The sequence below is a fragment of the Polyodon spathula genome, chromosome 3 (assembly GCF_017654505.1).
Source record: "Polyodon spathula isolate WHYD16114869_AA chromosome 3, ASM1765450v1, whole genome shotgun sequence".
Taxonomy (NCBI): Eukaryota; Metazoa; Chordata; class Actinopteri; order Acipenseriformes; family Polyodontidae; genus Polyodon; species Polyodon spathula.
In genome coordinates, this window is record NC_054536.1 from 93,233,618 (window position 1) to 93,252,580 (window position 18,963).

Genomic DNA, 18,963 nt, shown 5'->3' on the forward strand with positions numbered 1-18,963 from the left:
ACTTGTGTGTTTTTATTAAAGGCATGCATCTGTGCTTACATTGGAGCTGTTAATCTGCATCATGTGCTCAGTGATGCCAGTCAACAGTGACAGTGCAGAAACACCTGTGAGAATATAAAGACCACAGAGACCTGAGGCAGACACTGCTCTTGCTTCTCAGGTTTGAGAGAGACATCTCCTGCAGACAAACCAACCCTAACCATGGGCTACCTGGGGTCTACTGTTGTCTTTCTGTGCTGTGTCAGTCTATCCCTGGCTGCAATTTCAGGTAAATGCAGTGATGTTCTTGTTCGTTCGCTTTAGTGCTACTCTCAGTAGGCACAATCTTCATTTCTCAATATCCAGAATCATAAATGTCTAATTGAGATGTATTATACTTACTGATACTAAATAGTAGTAACTGATACATTGATGCAATGTCAGTAAACACAATCTGGTACAGTAGGTACGTTTTAACTTTTCTGTGAAGCTGCTGCTTTAAATAGCAGTGAATGGGAACACATTACTTTAATTGTGTACCTTTTGTGTTTTTTATGTTATTTGTAGCCTCCTTCAAGTGTGTGTGTGTGTGTGGGCTTTAGATTGGTGCCCCTTCTTTTACAGTGGAATACTTGAGTTTAGATCAAAGAAAATATACACACTATAAAGTAACTGTGCTTCTGTGATTAATCAGAATTTTATATATATATATAAAATATATATATTTTTTTTTTTATTTTTTATATTTTTTTATTTAAAGTTAAATGTTAATGTATAGGGAATAATAACCCAATCAAAATCATATTTTAGCCCACCATAATCGATTGGTTCAGAAAAAAATACAGACCTTGTATTTATGGGTTCATAAATGTGGACCTCCATTGTGTCCATAATAATATTTATAAAGAAAACTACATCATAAAGTGGTAATGTAGCACAAGAAATTCTGTCCCCTGTCCCCTGTGAGATGAGATGAGATAAAATGCTTTAAAACTAGTAAAACGAGCCCTGCTCTTTTGCACTGTGGTTAAGAATCTGCCCTGCTACTCAAAGAAAGACTTGCATCTCACCAAACAAGCAGGCACTGGTTTTATCTTGCTTATCTTCAGCTGTGTTTTAAATGCCTGGACAGTGTAGTGATCGTCAGGATTCCTGGTCATTTCAGAGTACCAGTTGGAATCTCAACCCTTGAGCCAGTGTGAGCTGAAGAGAGAAGGAGGATTGGTGCATGGAGGTTACATCCCACAGTGCTCAGAGGACGGCAGATACAGGTATTGTGTGGTTTGGCTCAAATCAGAGGCCAAGCAAAAATGACATTTCTGTGGTTGAGATCGTCAGTACTACAGCAGGAGCTATGCTAATCGAAGTTCAAACGCTGACTCTCGTGTTTTTATGTGCTCAGCAATTTGTACTTTGGGAATAAAGTAAGTTAAACCTCATGGTCTGAAGACAAATTGATCACCTTGGCTGTGTCTGTCTTTATTACGGTAGAACATTCCCAAGACATTTAAACAAAAGCATGAACCAGTTTTTCAGCTGCAGGTAGAGAAAGCATGGGACGCAGTCTGGCAATATTTCTAAGGTGAAAAGAATAAACCTTGACAGTATTCAGCACATGCGATTCAAACGTTAACCCAGGATTGAAAATCACACCCAAATTTTTCATCTTAGCTCTGAAGCATGGTTCCATCAAGAGACAGATTTAAAGTACTGGTTTTACTTAGCTGGTGGGAGTACCTAACAGCATTACTTCAGTCTTGTCACAGTTAAGGTGTAAACTTTTTGCAACATCCAATTTTTTATATCAGAGATACAGGCAGTTAGGGCAGAGACAACAACATTGATATGAGGTTTAGAATTAATATAGATTTGAGTATCGTCTGCGTAAAAATGATAGTGTATGCCATGAGACCTCAAAATGTGGCCGAGGGAAAACATATAAATACTAAATAACAGGGGGTCGAAAATTGTTTAAGAGTTTGAAACTGCTGTGTAATCTGCATTTGAGGTGAACTTGTTTTAGCTGTAATGTAATTTAAATATCAATTTCTGTATCTTTTAATATATTTTGTATTGTATATATATATAGAAATATATATATATTTTATATGATATTGCTTAATGTAAAATTAACTATAACGAACCTAACATAGTAACAACGGTAACAAATATAACTCACACCACAGTCTTTACGTGTATGAGAATGCAATAATAACTCTTTTATTTATATATATATATATATATATATATATATATATATATATATATATATATATATATATGCTCTGAGCACACTCTTAAACTCAGGGGAGACGTTCAAGGAGGACAGAGATGTTTTAAACCCCTGTAGTGGTTTTGTTCGTGCACTGGGCAGGCTATATGTCCAGACAACTTTTTAATGATCAAGAAAATCATGCAAACTCGTTTAATTTGAAGTTTTAACGAATCAGAGCAGTATTAGTACTCCTTCGATTTATTAAATGCATAATAATTGATCGAGTGGTTGCAAGCCACTTTAGATCCCTGCTGATAGGCAGTCTGGGCATTTCCAGTGCCTTTACAGGCTTAGCAGCATTAATACTTCAATACAGTAATACAAATGGTTGTAATATGCTTAACTCTTAGGCTAGCCATGCACAAAACTAAAACGCCCACCGCTAAATCCTACAACGTACAACATCACTCTACAAGGCTAAAATCTAAATCACATATCTTATAAATGAATCAATATAAATGAGATATCAATTCAAAATTGTTCTTACCTTCAACTGTATGGAAGTGTAGTTGTAAAATATAACGTAAAAACAAGAACTTTCTTCAAAAGCAGAGACTTCTAAATATGACCAAACAGCAATCACTTCAAATACTTAACAAAATATTAGACAAAGACTGTAGGTGTTTATTTTAAGCCTTTGAATAAGCCTGCCAATGAACTTCTTCACACAGGCCTTATTTTCTACTGGTTTTATATTCTTTAAAACACATTACAGTCATTACAATATTTGTTGCAGTTTCACAAATGTTCAATTTGTATCTTAAGTATTGTCCTGCTTCCAGTAGCGGTGACAGTCTTTAAAAGAATAATACCTGCAAAACTTCAATCTTGTTAGCTGGGCTCCCATCTCTGCATTCATATTCCCATCATCAGTGGGCAAACACATTTTAACTGAATCTGGGTCCGTCAAAGAACCGCACACCCTTGCAACCAAGGCCTTCCATGCAAAAGGATCTAATGAATTATATCACAAAAGTGAAGTGCCAGAACTGTCTGTGACAATGGTCTACTTTAGCGCTACCTTTGTATGTGCTGCACTATTGAGATGTACCTGTGCTGGACCTGCGGGCACAAAGTGAAATAAATAAATACATAAAATAAAATAAAAGACATGTAGTTACTGAACTGCCACTATTTCTTCACATTTGACCATAAGATTATGTTTGGGACAGCAAAAGTGTCTTTTATGAAAACAAAAGGCTATGTGAGGCAGAATTGTGAGATTTGATACAATATTTTACAAAGAACATCACCTCTGAGCCGCATGTTTTTTTCCTGCAGGAAGAGACAATAGTCATGTGGAGTATCTGTGGGTTTTTCTTCCATTAGCATGACAATGACGTTGTATCCAAACTTTGCAATTCACCTCTTTTGTCCTTCCAAACATTACATGGCCACACAAATAGTAGGAATGCTAACAGTACCTCAAACTTCACTTTGTACATTAGCTTTATAGATCAGGTTGTGATTTTTTTTCACATCCCATTTAAAAAATACAATTCAGGCCCCCTGCCATGTGAGAAGAGCAAGCTGCATGCAACAGTTCTGCAGAGTTAAAAAGCATTTCAAATTATGTCTAAATTATTTAATGAAATCTTGGCAGCTTGCAGCTGCTCCTGTTACAGTGTTTATAGTATTTTCCAGAGGAAGCACGGGCCTGCATGTTCCCTGTATTATTTGGTACTTTTGACAAGTAAATGACTGTGTGTGACTTCATTAAGAACATAAGAACATAATAAAGTTTACAAACGAGAGGAGGCCATTTGGCCCATCTTGCTAGTTTGGTTGTTAGTAGCTTATTGATCCCAGAATCTCATCAAGCAGCTTCTTGAAGGATCCTAGGGTGTCAGCTTCAACAACATTACTGGGGAGTTGATTCCAGACCCTCATTATTCTCTGTGTAAAAATGTGCCTCCTATTTTCTGTTCTGAATGCCCCTTTGTCTAATCTCCATTTGTAACTCCTGGTCCTTGTTTCTTTTTTCAGGTCAAAAAAGTCCCTTGGGTCGACATTGTCAATACCTTTTAGAATTTTGAATGCTTGAATTAGGTCACCCCATAGTCTTCTTCGTTCAAAACTGAACAGATTCAATTATTTTAGCCTGTCTGCATATGACATGCCTTTTAAACCCAGAATAATTCTGGTCGCTCCTCTTTGCACTCTTTCTAGAGCAGCAATATCTTTTTTATAGCGAAGTGACCAGAACTGAACACAATATTCTAGATGAAGTCCTACTAATGCATTGTGCAGTTTTAACATTACTTCCCTTGATTTAAATTCAACACTTTTCACAATGTATCCAAGCATCTTGTTGGCCTTTTTTATAGCTTCCCCACATTGTCTAGATGAAGACATTTCTGAGTCAACAAAATCTCCTAGGTCTTTTTCATAGAGTCCTTCTTTAATTTCAGTGTCTCCCATATGATATTTATAATGCACTTTTTTTATTTCCTGCATGCAATACCTTACACTTTTCTCTATTAAATGTCATTTGCCATGTGTCTGCCCAGTTCTGAATCTTGTCTAGATCATTTTGAATGACCTTTGCTGCTACAATAGTGTTTGCCACTCCTATTTTTGTGTTGTCTGCAAATTTAACAAGTTTGCTTACTATACCAGAATCTAAATCATTAATGTTTTTTTTTTTTTAAGTTTAGTTTCTTCTGCAGCAGTCAACCTGCTTTAAACTGCTTCTAAACTGCTGTGCACTTTTCCACACCTGTACTTCTCCCACTCGCTGTCGCTTCCACTCGCTGTCGCTGGGAAGAACAACATGTGTTTCCCCACACTGCATTCAGTGTCAGTTGGGGATTCTAGGATGCATTGTTTTGCATTACACACTATGTTTTTGACTAATGTACTTTATTATATAGACTCACTACTATTGTCATGTGTTTAATTAAAACAGACACAACATGCTTAAATGTTTACTGGTATTAGGGAAAACATGAAAATGTATGTACTGTAGGAAATAACTTGAGTTGAGTGAAATCTGTTAACACTTGCAACACTTTTCCAATACTGAGACACGGCATATTACTCCTTGCAGGAATGCCCAGTGCAATAGAGACAGCAGCTCCTGTTGGTGTGTGAATGCTACAGGTGATGAGGTTCCTGGGAGCCGGAGGAACGGCTCGGCTATTCTTTGTAAGTATAAACAGGCCGTCACTGTCCTTCATCTATCCAAATTACCAATTAACTACCAATCTTACAATAAACCACGAGGCATGCCTTAATGGTATTACAGATTCATAATTATTTGCCAGCGTTGGATAAAGGTTTTTTTTGGTTTTGTTTTATTGATATTTTCTACATATTGGTACCTTAACACAAAGTTAGGCCTTTTTACTTTCTTGTGCTTTTGACATAAACTCTAATGCAATGGTAAAAAAAAAAAAAAACAGCAAAGCAAAGCAAAAACAATAATAATAATACAAAATTTAAAGACAAAAATTATAAATGCACAGTTGAGCTCTGAAAAATCGTGAAAAACTGTGGCAAAAAGGGCAATGCTGAATTCTTTGTGCATCTCAGCTTTATTTATTATTTTAAATTGACCTACAGTATGTAGTATGCTTGCAAATACCTTCATAAGCCCACCTTCACCTTCACCTTCATTAATTGCTGTGTGAGACTAAGGGTGCCCAATACAGACCACCAACAAAGTGCTCCTGTTTTCTCTTGTATTGTCCTTCAGGTTCCTCCTTTTGCCAGCTCCACAGACAGCAGGTCTTCCTCAGAGGCAATGTCACCTACATCCCCCAGTGCTCAGACTCCGGAGAATATGAGACAGGGCAGTGCGACACCCTGCTCAAGCAGTGCTGGTGTGTGGATGCTGAAGGGATGGAGATCTATGGGACCCGTCAGAATGGAAAACTGGACCGCTGTAAGTCCCCTTTTCTCCTCAAAGTACCCAAGCACCACTGGTTTGACATGGTCGGACAGATTTATTAAGGTTTTTATTTGCAAGTAGCTCCTGTTTTGTTCTGCTGTGTATTTCTGATAAGATTTGTGCTCATGAAAAAAGGCCTTTTCTTTGTTGATGTGAAACAAATCTGAGCTGCTCCTGTGATCAGTCCAGGCTGCTGTTGTCCTATAGGTTGGCTAAGAACTTTGTATTATTTTTTATGATAGTGGAGGAAAGTACTGCTGTGTTGTCATAGAAATCAAGCTTGATGGGGGGAGAAAAATAAAAGCAAAAACATAATTACATAGGGCCAAGTCTGGAATTTGAGTGATGTCTGGAATCTGAAGCTCATTGAATTCTTATCATTTGTCATAAAAGCACTTTAAGTTGTCTGCCTGTCTCATGATCATCTGTTGCAGAAAAACGGATCAAGTGCTGTAGACCCTTCTGCGCTGCTAAACTTTTCCATTTTGATGGAGCTTGTTTTGCTGAGCCCTTGTCTGTGCAATGATGTGTTCCAGGTCCTGGTAGCTGTGAGGTGAGGGAGCGGCGCCTCCTTCATGGGGTTGGTGAGAAGTCTCCTCCACAGTGCTCCACAGAGGGGGAGTTCCTGCCTGTTCAGTGCAAATTCATCAACACAACAGACATGATGGTCTTTGACCTCCTTCACACTTTCAACAGGTAGGAGTACAACCAGTTTGAAGGGCACCGCAGCAGGAGCACTTACTCTATCACTGTATACATCCACCCCTCCAGCCTGTCTGAATGAACAAGATAGGAAACACCACCTTCACTTTTACACCCTTAAACAAATATCCCGAGTTGTGCATTCCTATAGTTAAAACATAAACAGGTCCTTTTTTTTTTTTTCTTTTGTTCAGCTGAACGTTTTTACTCCCCTAATATTTTTAGACAAACACCTGTTCACTTTTATTTCAGAAGTGCTTTCTCTTTTTCACCACCAGAGGCCACTGTAGTATAAGAATGTCTTCCTCCTGTACAGGGCTCACCCAGGGTGTAAACTCACTTTGCACTTTTCAATTGGATTCACATTATTTCATGCTTGCTCCCTTAATGTTTTGGGTTTTCTTTCATAGAAATGTACTGTCTTGTTTAGTGACTCGCTTCTCCCACCTGTTTCACAAAGCAGTTTTGACATACGGATTTCAACATTATGGAAATTATTTAGCAAGGTTAACTATATACATCTAGGTTCTTTGTATAAAAGTAGTTAAATATCAATAAGCATTAAAACATAAAAAAATAATAATAATAATAGTGAGCGACTGGGTTTTTGGAATATTCGTTTTGGTATGCAAATCTTAGTTATAAACTAGAATTATAAAAATCAATAATCAAACATTCAAACAATAAGCATCCAAAAAAAAAAATCCAATGTGTCTTGCGCATGTACATATTTATAGTATGAAAATAAATATTATTAACCACAATAACACACTTAACCCCGGCACACAAGGAACTGAGCAGTTGCTCAAATGGTTTCTTCTTAAAATGCATTTGAGAGAGTATCCCGAGGAAACTGACAACTTGGATGAACAGATCCAACTGTCAGTACATTTTAAATCCTATTCTGTGCACGTCATTGCAAGTTAACATATTTTTGCTTTCTTTTAAGGCTGTCAAAGGCACTTCCTGGCTAGCTAAGTAGTCCTGCCTTAGTCCCAAAGATGCTGTGAACTAAGCGTTGTCAGAGCCATGTTATATCACATTCAAAAAGCATTCATTTAGGGTTATTTTCCTTTTTATATTTGACCTGGATGCAAAATGCATTCCAGAGAATTTAAATACGCCAATTAACTTCAGTTAATGAATGCATAAAACAAACAACAACATGATTTACTGAAAAAAAGGTATCTACTTTAAATCAAAATGTATTTAGCTAAATAAAGAGTTTTTGCTAAATAATATAATTTATATTAAAAAAAGGGATTACTTATTAATGCAATAAGAGGATTGAGATCTGGTGCAAGAGAAAGGACTGTCTTGCTTTGACACCTCTACTAGGAGGAAAGCAGACCACTTCCTTTTTTTACAGTTGAAATAAAAAACAATAAAAATATGTTCCAGTGAAAATGTAGATGCTCAGCTCAGTGAGCATCCTCACTGTACCTCGGTACGTTACCCAAAGTCTGCTTTCTGAGATGGAGGGGAGGCCAATTCTTTTTCATTTCTTAGAAGAGCAATATTTGGCTGACCATTACGAGTCTACCTATAACTGCTGCTGAAGTATGCAGCTCAGACGAATGTGTCTGCTATCCCCAGATCCAGGCAGTTATCTATTTATCCATCTAGCAAATGGGAGTGTAAACTCAGTTCCAGCTCTAGAGAGGGCAGTGAAGTTGGGCTCCAAACTCCCAGAGAGATCTATCATCAGTGCCAGCTCCAGAGGGGGCAGTGTGGTTTGGCTCCAAGCTCCCAGAGAGATCTATCATCAGTGCCAGCTCCAGAGGGGGCAGTGTGGTTTGGCTCCAAGCTCCCAGAGAGATCTATCATCAGTGCCAGCTCCAGAGGGGGCAGTGTGGTTGGGCTCCAAGCTCCCAGAGCGATCATATCAGAGCATCCCAACCCTGATCACCATCTGACCAGCTCCAGCCATCTGATCCAAAAGGCCGCTCTTCACTTTGTCAAAACACTGTTTTATTGTAGGGAGACAAGAAAAAAGCATTAGTAACTGCTGTCTTTTTATTACACCGGCCAAGGCCAAGACAAACAAGGAAACAATGGTTTTCACATAACCATCGACCCTTGAAAGAATTAGCCTCAGTGTATATAAATGAGAGAGCGATCCCTTTAAAATATGTAGCTGTTGGTTACAATAATCATTTTACTAAGAATAGATTAAATGAAAGGTCATCACTACTACTGTACTGTGTATTTCGTATTGTTTTCGTACCTATGACGAACACAGACGTATCTCTGTGATCAGCAGTCCAGGTAAGCTGTGTACCTGCTGTTTTTACGCATGAAAATCTCCTACCCCATTGCCGTTAAACATTGTACAGTTATTATCAAGATTTCTCGTGACTTCAGGTTATGTTGCATTTTACCCTCTGAAAATACATCTTACTCTCTCAGTGTTAAAATTAGTGAGTAAGATGCTCCCAGACCCAAAACCTTATCTGGAGCGCTGTCTGTGATTATCTGTGGGCCACTGATTAGCATCACTACAGATTTTATAACACCATGTAACAATTTTTTTTTTTTTTTTTTGTTCCTGGGTAGTAAGTGATATTTCCTAATTGTTTATGCCTCAAAAGTACAGAAAATGGCTATTATTCCCCACAGACTTTTCTTTTATGACCAGGACAGTGATATTTCAAAATATCACTATTTCCAATGGGAAAACAGGCAAATGTGTGTCTTTTCGTTCACATAGTCAGAAAAAAACAACATATGAATCCAAATTAACATGTATTTATACTAAAGTAATACAAAAATGACTACAGAAAATTTAGAAGTGAGTAGTTTTTCGAGATTTATGATTATACTGTAAATACAGTTATACTGTAAATACAGTTTTCTGACTTTATGTGAACAAAAAGACACACATTTGTCCGTTTTCCCATTGGAAATAGTGATATTTTGAAATATCGCTGTCCTGGTCACAAAAACAAAGTCTATAGGGAATAATAGCCATTTTCTATACTTTTGAGGCATAAACAATTAGGAAATAACACTTACTACCCAGGAACAAAAATTGTTTTACATGTACCACATTAGTTAAAAAAAAATTTTGAGCGCACAATGGTATACATATGTAACATCTATATCCACGTGTATATATATATATATATATATATATATATATATATATATATATATATATATATATATATATTATATATACACACTTGTGGTCAAATAATAGATTTACGAAGTGGGGACAAAGTCGTGTGTGATTTATAGTCTTTCCTCAAGAGGTATTTCTTTCTAAACCGCAATGCGTTGTGTGTTTGTAAAGGTTTCCACCAGGTTTCAGTGTTGTCTTTGGGTTTGCCTCAAAGATTTAAATACACTACTTGCATTTACATCATCACACACAAGTAAATATTTATACGTTTATATTTGTGTAATAAATGCTCAGGTTTCAAATCACTTTAAATTGTGACGCACAGCCCAACTAGAAATTTGTCTATCCTAGGTAATTATTTCCTAAAATGATTTGATAAATAAATAAAACAATACATATTTGACCTTTCTTTTAGGTTTCCTGGTGTTTTTCAGACATTCAGTGGCTTCAGAAAAATGTTCCCAGAAGTTTCTGGTTACTGTTTCTGCGCTGACAGCAGGGGAAGAGAACTTGCTGGTACAGGTGAGTTGAATACAATTGTGGTCTCCTATAAAATATAAGGCTAGAAAACTTTAAGGTCTGACCAGTGTACTAGGCAAAATGTTATTCCATGAATACAGCCAGACAAGTTTGCTTTTCTCCTCATTATATATGAATGACTTCTCTCTGGGCAGAGTGATGAGAGCTTGTACAGCTTGTGATGTATGATGTCTACCCATTGGGACTTACTGTGTTACTGACTGGAAACAGAAAGGGGTTGTGAGTGCATGGTGTCTAGTTTTTAAAATAAATTACTTAAAAAAAACCCTTACCCTCGGTGTATGAACATGCTATGACTGGCCTGGGTGTCTAAAACACCATCTCGCTTTGTTTCTGTATCCCATTTTAAGGGGAATGCTTTATGAAAGCAGATTTAATAGCAAATGTAAAATATCAAGCAGGTGAACATGTACAGAAAGTGATTACACTATGTAACACAATTTTTGTTCCTGGGCAGTAAGTGTTATTTCCTAATTGCTTATGCCTCAAAAGTATAGAAAATGGCTATTATTCCCCACAAACTTTGCTTTTGTGACCAGGACAGTGATATTTTGAAATATCACTATTTCCAATGAGAAAATGGGAGCTTTTGAGTCTTTTCGTTCACATAAAGTCAGAAAAAAACAACATATGAATCCAAATTAACATGTGTTTATACTAAAGTAATACAAAAATGACTACAAAAGATTTAGAAGTGAGTAGTTTTGAGATTTACGATTATACTGTAAATTTACAGTATAATCGTAAATCTCGAAAAACTACTCACTTCTAAATCTTTTGCCTGTTTTCTCATTGGAAATAGTGATATTTTGAAATATCACTGTCCTGGTCACAAAAGCAAAGTTTGTGGGGAATAATAGCCATTTTCTATACTTTTGAGGCATAAGCAATTAGGAAATAACACTTACTACCCAGGAACAAAAAAAAAAAAAAAATTGTTACACAGTGTTATAGCAGCGTGATTTATTGACCTTAGGATTAAAATAGAAAAGTACAGAAAGTGAAGCCATGCTCATCATACAACACAGTGGTAAAAAGAAAAAAGGTCCAGTGTGTTTACTGTTGTTGTGGAAAAATCTACCAACAACCCCAGGTGTATATGAAGTCCATCACAGGACTAGCCTAGATCAGGCATATTAAAAATCCCAATATATTTTGTGAATGCTAAAGGTGTTTTCTTTGAGTTCCTCTGGACTTTTGTTAGAAACTTGAAAAGCCCAGTAATCCAGATTGATTGGATTGTTGCGTGATTTATGTTTTCCTGTCTGTACATCAGGGCTGGAGTTGCTGCTGAATGAGGTGTACGACACAGCTTTCTCAGGACTAGATCCAGGTCGCTCTTTCACTCAGTCCAACATGTACCGCATACTGCAGAGGAGATTCCTGGGAGTCCAGCTGGCAATGAGTGGCCGGTTCAGATGTAAATACACTTCAGAATTACTCAACAGTTTAGGCATGTTGAGAGAATCAGATTGCATCATCATGGTCATTTCTATTGCTGCTGTTGTTTTACAGGCCCAACCACTTGTGAAATCGAGCGGTCCGTGGCTGTGCAGACGGGGAGCGTTTTTGTGCCCTTGTGTGGTGAGAGTGGAAACTACAAAGCAATGCAGTGCCAGGATGGAGGCCAATGCTGGTGTGTTGACCCCAGTGGGAAGGAGATCTTTGGATCCAGACAACAAGGGGGAATTCCTGTCTGTGGTAAGTAAACCAAAAGAGTAAATAAAAAGTTATTTGAGGTATTTTAATTATCGGTTGTGATCAACAGACTGAGGATTTTAAAACATATTATCAAGTCACAAGATCATGTCACTCCTAGTTCTCCAGAAACTAAAACCGTTTTATGTATGCTGGTCCTGTTCAATTTTCAGCATGCAAAAAAGTTAGATTGAGGTTGCACTCAAGTATGTTTAAGTTAGAATGACAAACATCAATGAACTTACTTGATATCAAATCCATTTTGTTCCTCAGGTAGCAGTGACAAAGACTGCCCCTCAGAAAGACGACAAGCACTCTCAAGGTTGTTTCATGGCCCAGCCGGTTTCTTCAGCCAGCATGATATATTCTCTACACCTGAAGCTGGTGATGAAAACTTGGCCAAGCCACTTAGTCCATGCAGTCCAGATCTCAAAGAACTGTTTGTGAAATCAGGTTTGCTGCTCTCCCTCCCTGAATTCAGCAAATCCAATGTGGAAGTCGTGCTTGGTGAAGTCATTCGAGGAATGTTCCCATCCAGAGAAATGGCCCTCAAGGCTCTGAGGCTGACCACAAATCCCAAGAGGCTTCAAGAGAATCTGTTTGGAGGTAAATTCCTGAAGAATGTAGGCCAGTTCAACTTCACAGGTGCTGTTGGCACCAGAGGAACATTTAGGTTCAAGCAACTCTTTCAACAGGTTGGCCTGACAGAGAAAACCAATGGAGGAGACTTTGTCTTACTTGCCAAACTGTTTTCTTCAGAAGAAGATTCTCTTCTGATCAAACAAGAGATCTTGAATCTGGACCAGAAAATCAGAGATGGGTTTGGTCGGGATGTGAATCTGAAGGAGAACCAGAACTTGGTCAAGCTTGTTGGGTCTCTTCTGGAGAATGAGCAGTTCTTTACCACAGTACGAGATATCATCTCTTTTTTCAGGACAGAGGAGACTGAAGATTTAGGTAGCTTGTTTCAAGCTGTTTTCCAGAATGCCAAAGCTGGAGTTTGTGATGAAGACTACTCAGGCACGTTTGTTCCACAGTGCAGCACAAACGGAGGGTTTGAGGAAGTTCAGTGCCACGGTACAGAGTGCTGGTGTGTAGATCCACAAGGAAAGGAGATCCAAGGTTCCCGCATTCCAGGGAAAAGGCCGAGGTGCCCTTCGAAATGCGAGAAGGAACGTGAAACAGCCAAGCTGGTAAAAGCAAGCCAGGCTGCAGGATCTGAAGTGTTTATCCCCAGGTGTGAGGCTGATGGGAGCTACAAGTCGATCCAGTGTTCAGGGAAGAGTTGTTTCTGTATGTTAGGTACAGGAATAGAAGGGAACAGGACAACTTTAGGAGAACCTTTGCAATGTAAGTATTTTACTGTCGGCGCTACCAGCGCTAGGCAATCTCATTAAGTGCTGCCAGTGCAGGGCCTGTGTAATTGGAACTTATATGATGTTCAAACATATATATTGTTTATATGTTGCAATTTTAAGAAGGGCCATTCCATCCCACTTAACCTAATGGGAGATTCCATCCCCATCACCAATTTCTTAGATTTTATTTGGTGACGTGTTTATCCCTCATTGTTGTCTTCTCCTTAATGCATATCTAAAATAGTAGGTGAAGGTAGTGCCTGAGAGAACTGGGATGCAATGTATATCTAAAATAGTAGTTGGACAATGCAGCCCTGGGCTGCTTACAGGCAAGACTGCAGGCGCCCGGCCAAACCATAGGGATCGACTAATTGTGCGCCACCCTAGGAACTCCTGGTCCTGGATTCAAACTTGACATCTCCAGGCTATACAGCATATCTGCGCAGAGCGCTTTTACTGGATGCGCCACTCGGGAGCCCCTTCAACATCGCATAGTATTACTGTGGGTGTAATAGCACTGCTAATGTTCACGGGACAACTACATATTTGGTATAATGTCTTGTTTGATGTAAATTACTCGCAGTCCTGCAGTTTACAAAATAAACCATTTTGTGAAACAAATTCAGGGGATAGGAAAAAACAACACACATTCAATTGTACTTTCCCAGACTGACTTCAGGTTCTTGATTGCATTGTTTTGAAACATTCTGGAACAAGCGCTGTGCGTGGGAGGGTTAAAAACAGTGCACTGATGTTTGTTGGATTTGATTTGGTAAACATATTGAAAAGTTCAAATCAAGAGCTGAAAATAAAATAATTAAGATGGGTTAATTTGGTATTTCCGTGTTTCAGAGTTCCAGTATACATCCTCTTTCAATTTGTACCCCATACCGTTTGGAGTTCTGATAGCTTGACCTACTGAATCGATGGTATTTCTAACAATCACGTTGTGGAAGGGTGGTGGGTAATTCACTGACTCAGGAGACAGACAGGTGAACTTGAAAACACCGCACAGGTGCCCAGTTTTATTTTTACGCAATGATTTCTTGTGGCCCGCAGAGGGCGCTGTTGGTCCATGGTCTGCTTTACCAACTATGGTAAACAGAACCACGGGAATACCAAATAATGGTAAAACAGTTCAGGGTGCAAGTGCACTCGCAGATGCTTCAAACAATAATTCAAGAATAGAAGGCGAAAAGAAAAGGGAAAATAAAACAGTAACAAAACTACAAAGAAAAGGTGCTGCACTTTGCAGCGATATCCCGGTCGCCGCTGCCCGTGCGACCCGGATCACCGTCCTACGCTGCCGGCTAACTAGCCTGCTCAGCTATACTATTCAGGGGTCTGCCCAAGGGTTCCCCGCCCTCACTCTCTCGCTCTGAAACTCTGTTTCTTTCTCTCCGACTGGTTCTCGGTCGTGAACCAGCGCTTCCGCACTCTCGGCGCGTTTAAAAGGGCAGACCTGAGGAAACAACAGAGCCTTAACTTATAGGGCTAACAATCTCCCCAAGACCCGCCTCTCAGCCATTCAGAGAGGAGGAAAGTCCACACACCCACTTTCCCACCTCCCAGTGTCACTGCCATGACTCACAGGCGGTTGTTGGCGACTGCCGCCCTCTTCCTGCAGCACTGTGAACACGCCAGCAGAGTCAGCGCAGATCTCCCCCTGCTACACACGTACATACAGCAGAGGCACTAACGAAACTGGCGTTCGAAACTGGGTGATCTTATACACATTTTACAAATCCTTAGACAACAACTTCCATTTGTATTTCACCTTATCATGCCATGGGATCTCAAAGCACTTCACACAATATCAAGGAAAATAAAAGGACGGTAATGGCATCATCTTTAATCTATCCAGACCTGTTCTTATCAGTGTCCATAGAACCATTCCTCTCCGTGTGGTTCCTGTATTCTTAAGTGTGTGCTTAGCAGCTAATATAGTACGACAAAGCGCTAATATTACTAGAGTGAAATTTGTCTTTTTTAAATCAATTTGCCAAATATTTTGGAGGTAAATATTTACAGTTACAGTAATTCAACAGTCATTTTTACAATTAAGTCTTTGAAACAGCCCTTATATGACACACAACAAGCAAAACTGAAATCTAATTGGTTGGTCACGTCTCCTTTCATGGCCTGTATATTTTACACAATTTGAAATTTGGTTGTGTTGCAGTGTATAAGGTACACATGTGCATGTATGAGTATGATGTCACTGCACAAATCGCTTGGCGGGCCATACTATACAGGCTTAGCAACAGCAATCTCCATCAAGAAAAATATTCTTTGACATCGTCTGCTTACTTCTACTACTTTCAGATTTCTCAAAACCAAAAATTGATAACTAATAGAAAAACTTTTATTTCTCTATTGTCCAGTTTACACTGTCACTGGATGAACTGCATAGCCTAGATACTAGTCTTACTCTAGCTTTTTGCAATGGACTGATGATATGCTGCTGGCTAGCAAGCAAGACTAAAAAAAAGAAATACCAGGTATAATTTATTCCTGTTAATAAAGTCTTTACTTTAAGTATATGTACAGCAAAACACATTTCCTGCCTCCTAACGGTAAACTCTCCACTGCCATCTTCTCGCTCATGAGAACATAAGATTGAGCCAATCACAGAGGCACCACATTGAACATTAATCTCCCTGCTCTACAGAATGCTTTTCCATTCCTCCAGTCACAGATCAATCATAGTCACTTTATTTGGCTGTCAGCTATGCACTATTACTGGAACTGTCCCGGAGCTGAAACACATCAAAATGATTTTCTGATATAAAATTGCTATATTTTTATGGGGTTCAATTGAGGTCATTACATACATAAACCAGCTGAATCAATATAAAGTTTTTGCTTTAATTATTATTATTAACTTTTTTTTTTTTTTTTAACACAGGACAGGGATAACAAGGATATCCTTGGTATCATATTATTAAATCTACATATCTTCAAATAATTATAAGCAAACATGCTTTCAAAAAAACAATTGTGGTTTTGTACACTTAGCACTGTGCTAATTCTGAGTCTACCCTGTCTCCATCTTCTAGGTCCAACTGCATGCCAGTTGACAGCAGCTCAGCAGTTCCTGAGCAGTGTGCAGTCTCTCTTATCAGAGTCCAGTCCAGTGTCTCATCTGTCTGATGTCTACGTCCCCCAGTGCAATTTAGACGGAAGCTGGCGTGAAGTCCAATGTGATGGACCTCCAGAGCAAGTGTTTCAGTTTTACCATGAGTGGGTTAATCAGAATAATGCAGGACAAGAGCTTCCTGCCTTGGATATTATCGATAAAATACGGGGTTATCAAAGATTGCCCGAAACCTTCACTAGCTTCAAAGCCTTTGTAAAAGAGCTCTATAATGCAGGACACCAGAAGGTCTTCCCAGTGTTCTCCAGATATGAGACCTTTGGTGATGTTCCTCTTGAAGTCTTAACAGGCCATGACAGCTCCATCTCTGGCAGCACAGTTCTTTTTAACCCACTTGCTTTCTGGCGACTGCTGGTTGGTAATTCTACCTTTTACCCAGGGCAGTTGTCTGATTTCAGTGTGGCACTGGGCCACTTTCAGCTCCGCCAGTGCTGGTGTGTCAATGGAAACGGGCAAATGATGGCAGGCACCAAGGCAATGGTTAATGAGGTTCCAAAATGTGAGTACATTTTAGTTTTACAGTAATGTTTTCATGATCTGTGTAGGCTCTGTTGCTTGTGGTCTTTTTTTTTTTTTATCATTTTACCTGTTCATTGTGATGTGACAAAAACTATAAAGTGCACTGTAAAGTATAATAAAAAAAGATTTTAGATTTACCATGTTAGTGCTCTTCAGCTTACGTTATTGCTAATTGTAGTGCGCTTTCCCCTTCTTCTGATTAGCTTAAGACCTTTTCTTTTCACTGAATGTTCCCTTTTTGAAAGCTAAGTTAAATACAGAATCTACACCATTTTCGTCTCATAGGGAAAGTAACCATGTTATAAAAAAACACAGGAACCAGATCTTCTGAGTCACTCTTTATAGTTTTTACTTTTAACTTACAGTACTTAAAAATAGAGCTTTGAGGTGGTCTGTGAGCTACTGTAACCCTCTTGCTAAATGGACTGTGTGTATTCTGTGCACCTGGGTATGTTAATAAGATTGCTTTTACTACTTGAAGCCCACTGTGGGTTAGTAGGCTCCTGTACCATTCTCCTACTGAAGAGTTTGGTAGAGCTAAGGTCAATGTAATATAAACAGAAGGGTCAATCACAAGGTTCTGTCATTGTGTTGAAGCGACCCAATGCACCACAAGACACACACACACACTGGCCCACACACACACTGACCCACACACACACTGACACACACACACACACACACACACACGCACACACGCAAAGATAGCTTTCTAGTGGCATAAACTTTATCAGTATAGGGTCACTCTATATTAACCAGGCAACAATTATCTGTACTTATTTAGAGATAATTACCTGTAATTGTATTTGTTGCACAGTAACACTGTTAAATTTACTGCCTGGTTAATATACAACTTTCCAATATACAGATACTTGTAAGTAAATGGTAGATGTTACAAGAAGATCTAAGCAAGATAAATACGCATAAGATCTACATGTACATGGTTTACATGGGATACATTACTTTTCCACACCTTTAAAGATATTTGTGTGATGTTTACTGACTATTCTATATGAGGGTAATAACAAGTGTCAAGTCCACTTACATGCAACAGTAAACATTATTTTCTATTGAATTTCATTATTCAATTTGTGCTGAATTTCACCCTGTAATTCTTTTAGGCCCAGGGCCATGCTCTCTTGTGAACCAGCAGGTGGCGCAGTTTCTACAGGAGGCTGAAGAAACCATCACTGTTTCCAACAGTTCTCACTTCCCGCTTGGGTACAGTTTTCTGCTGGCAAACAGTCTTCAGCTAACCCCGAGTGAACTCCTCCACAGAATCAAATCCTTCAAGTCAGGAATGTCCTTCTCTGACATACTTCAGAGCAGCAGTGACTATGCTGTTCGGCTCACCTCACACACAAGTAGGTTGGAATGCTCTAATATTCAAAATCCTTCCTTCCTTCATTTTTTTTTTTTTTTTTTTTTTTTTTTCCAACACTGCCAAATATAGACTCCTGCTCACGGATTAAGGTCTACATACACTGTTTCTCTTGAGTGTCTTCTCTGCTTGGCATGAAGATGCCTGGAAAGTCTTCATGCCAAGCAAGCATTCTCTGAAAAGGCTCAGGGTCAATACACAAAATCATGGCGCTTTTAGTGAGCTGAGTCAATATACTGGCTAACTTATCTGTTACAATAAATTATCATTTTTATTGCATCCTTGGTGCTATGATTTCTTTTCTACAGCGTTCATACAAGATAAAAAATTAACTGTTT

General features: G+C 38.7%; 1 protein-coding gene across 1 annotated transcript in view; it reads left to right on the forward strand.

Moving 5' to 3' along the window:
- Positions 1–201: 201 nt before the first annotated feature.
- Positions 202–18,963, forward strand: part of tg (thyroglobulin) — a 109,234-nt gene continuing 90,472 nt past the window's right edge. The window contains exons 1-11 of the mRNA XM_041242650.1: positions 202–268; positions 1,127–1,250; positions 5,304–5,401; positions 5,952–6,140; positions 6,683–6,842; positions 10,388–10,494; positions 11,789–11,932; positions 12,028–12,213; positions 12,484–13,560; positions 16,628–17,224; positions 18,366–18,608. Coding sequence (XP_041098584.1) covers positions 202–268; positions 1,127–1,250; positions 5,304–5,401; positions 5,952–6,140; positions 6,683–6,842; positions 10,388–10,494; positions 11,789–11,932; positions 12,028–12,213; positions 12,484–13,560; positions 16,628–17,224; positions 18,366–18,608 — 2,992 coding nt within the window. The remainder of the gene's footprint in view (positions 269–1,126; positions 1,251–5,303; positions 5,402–5,951; positions 6,141–6,682; positions 6,843–10,387; positions 10,495–11,788; positions 11,933–12,027; positions 12,214–12,483; positions 13,561–16,627; positions 17,225–18,365; positions 18,609–18,963) is intronic.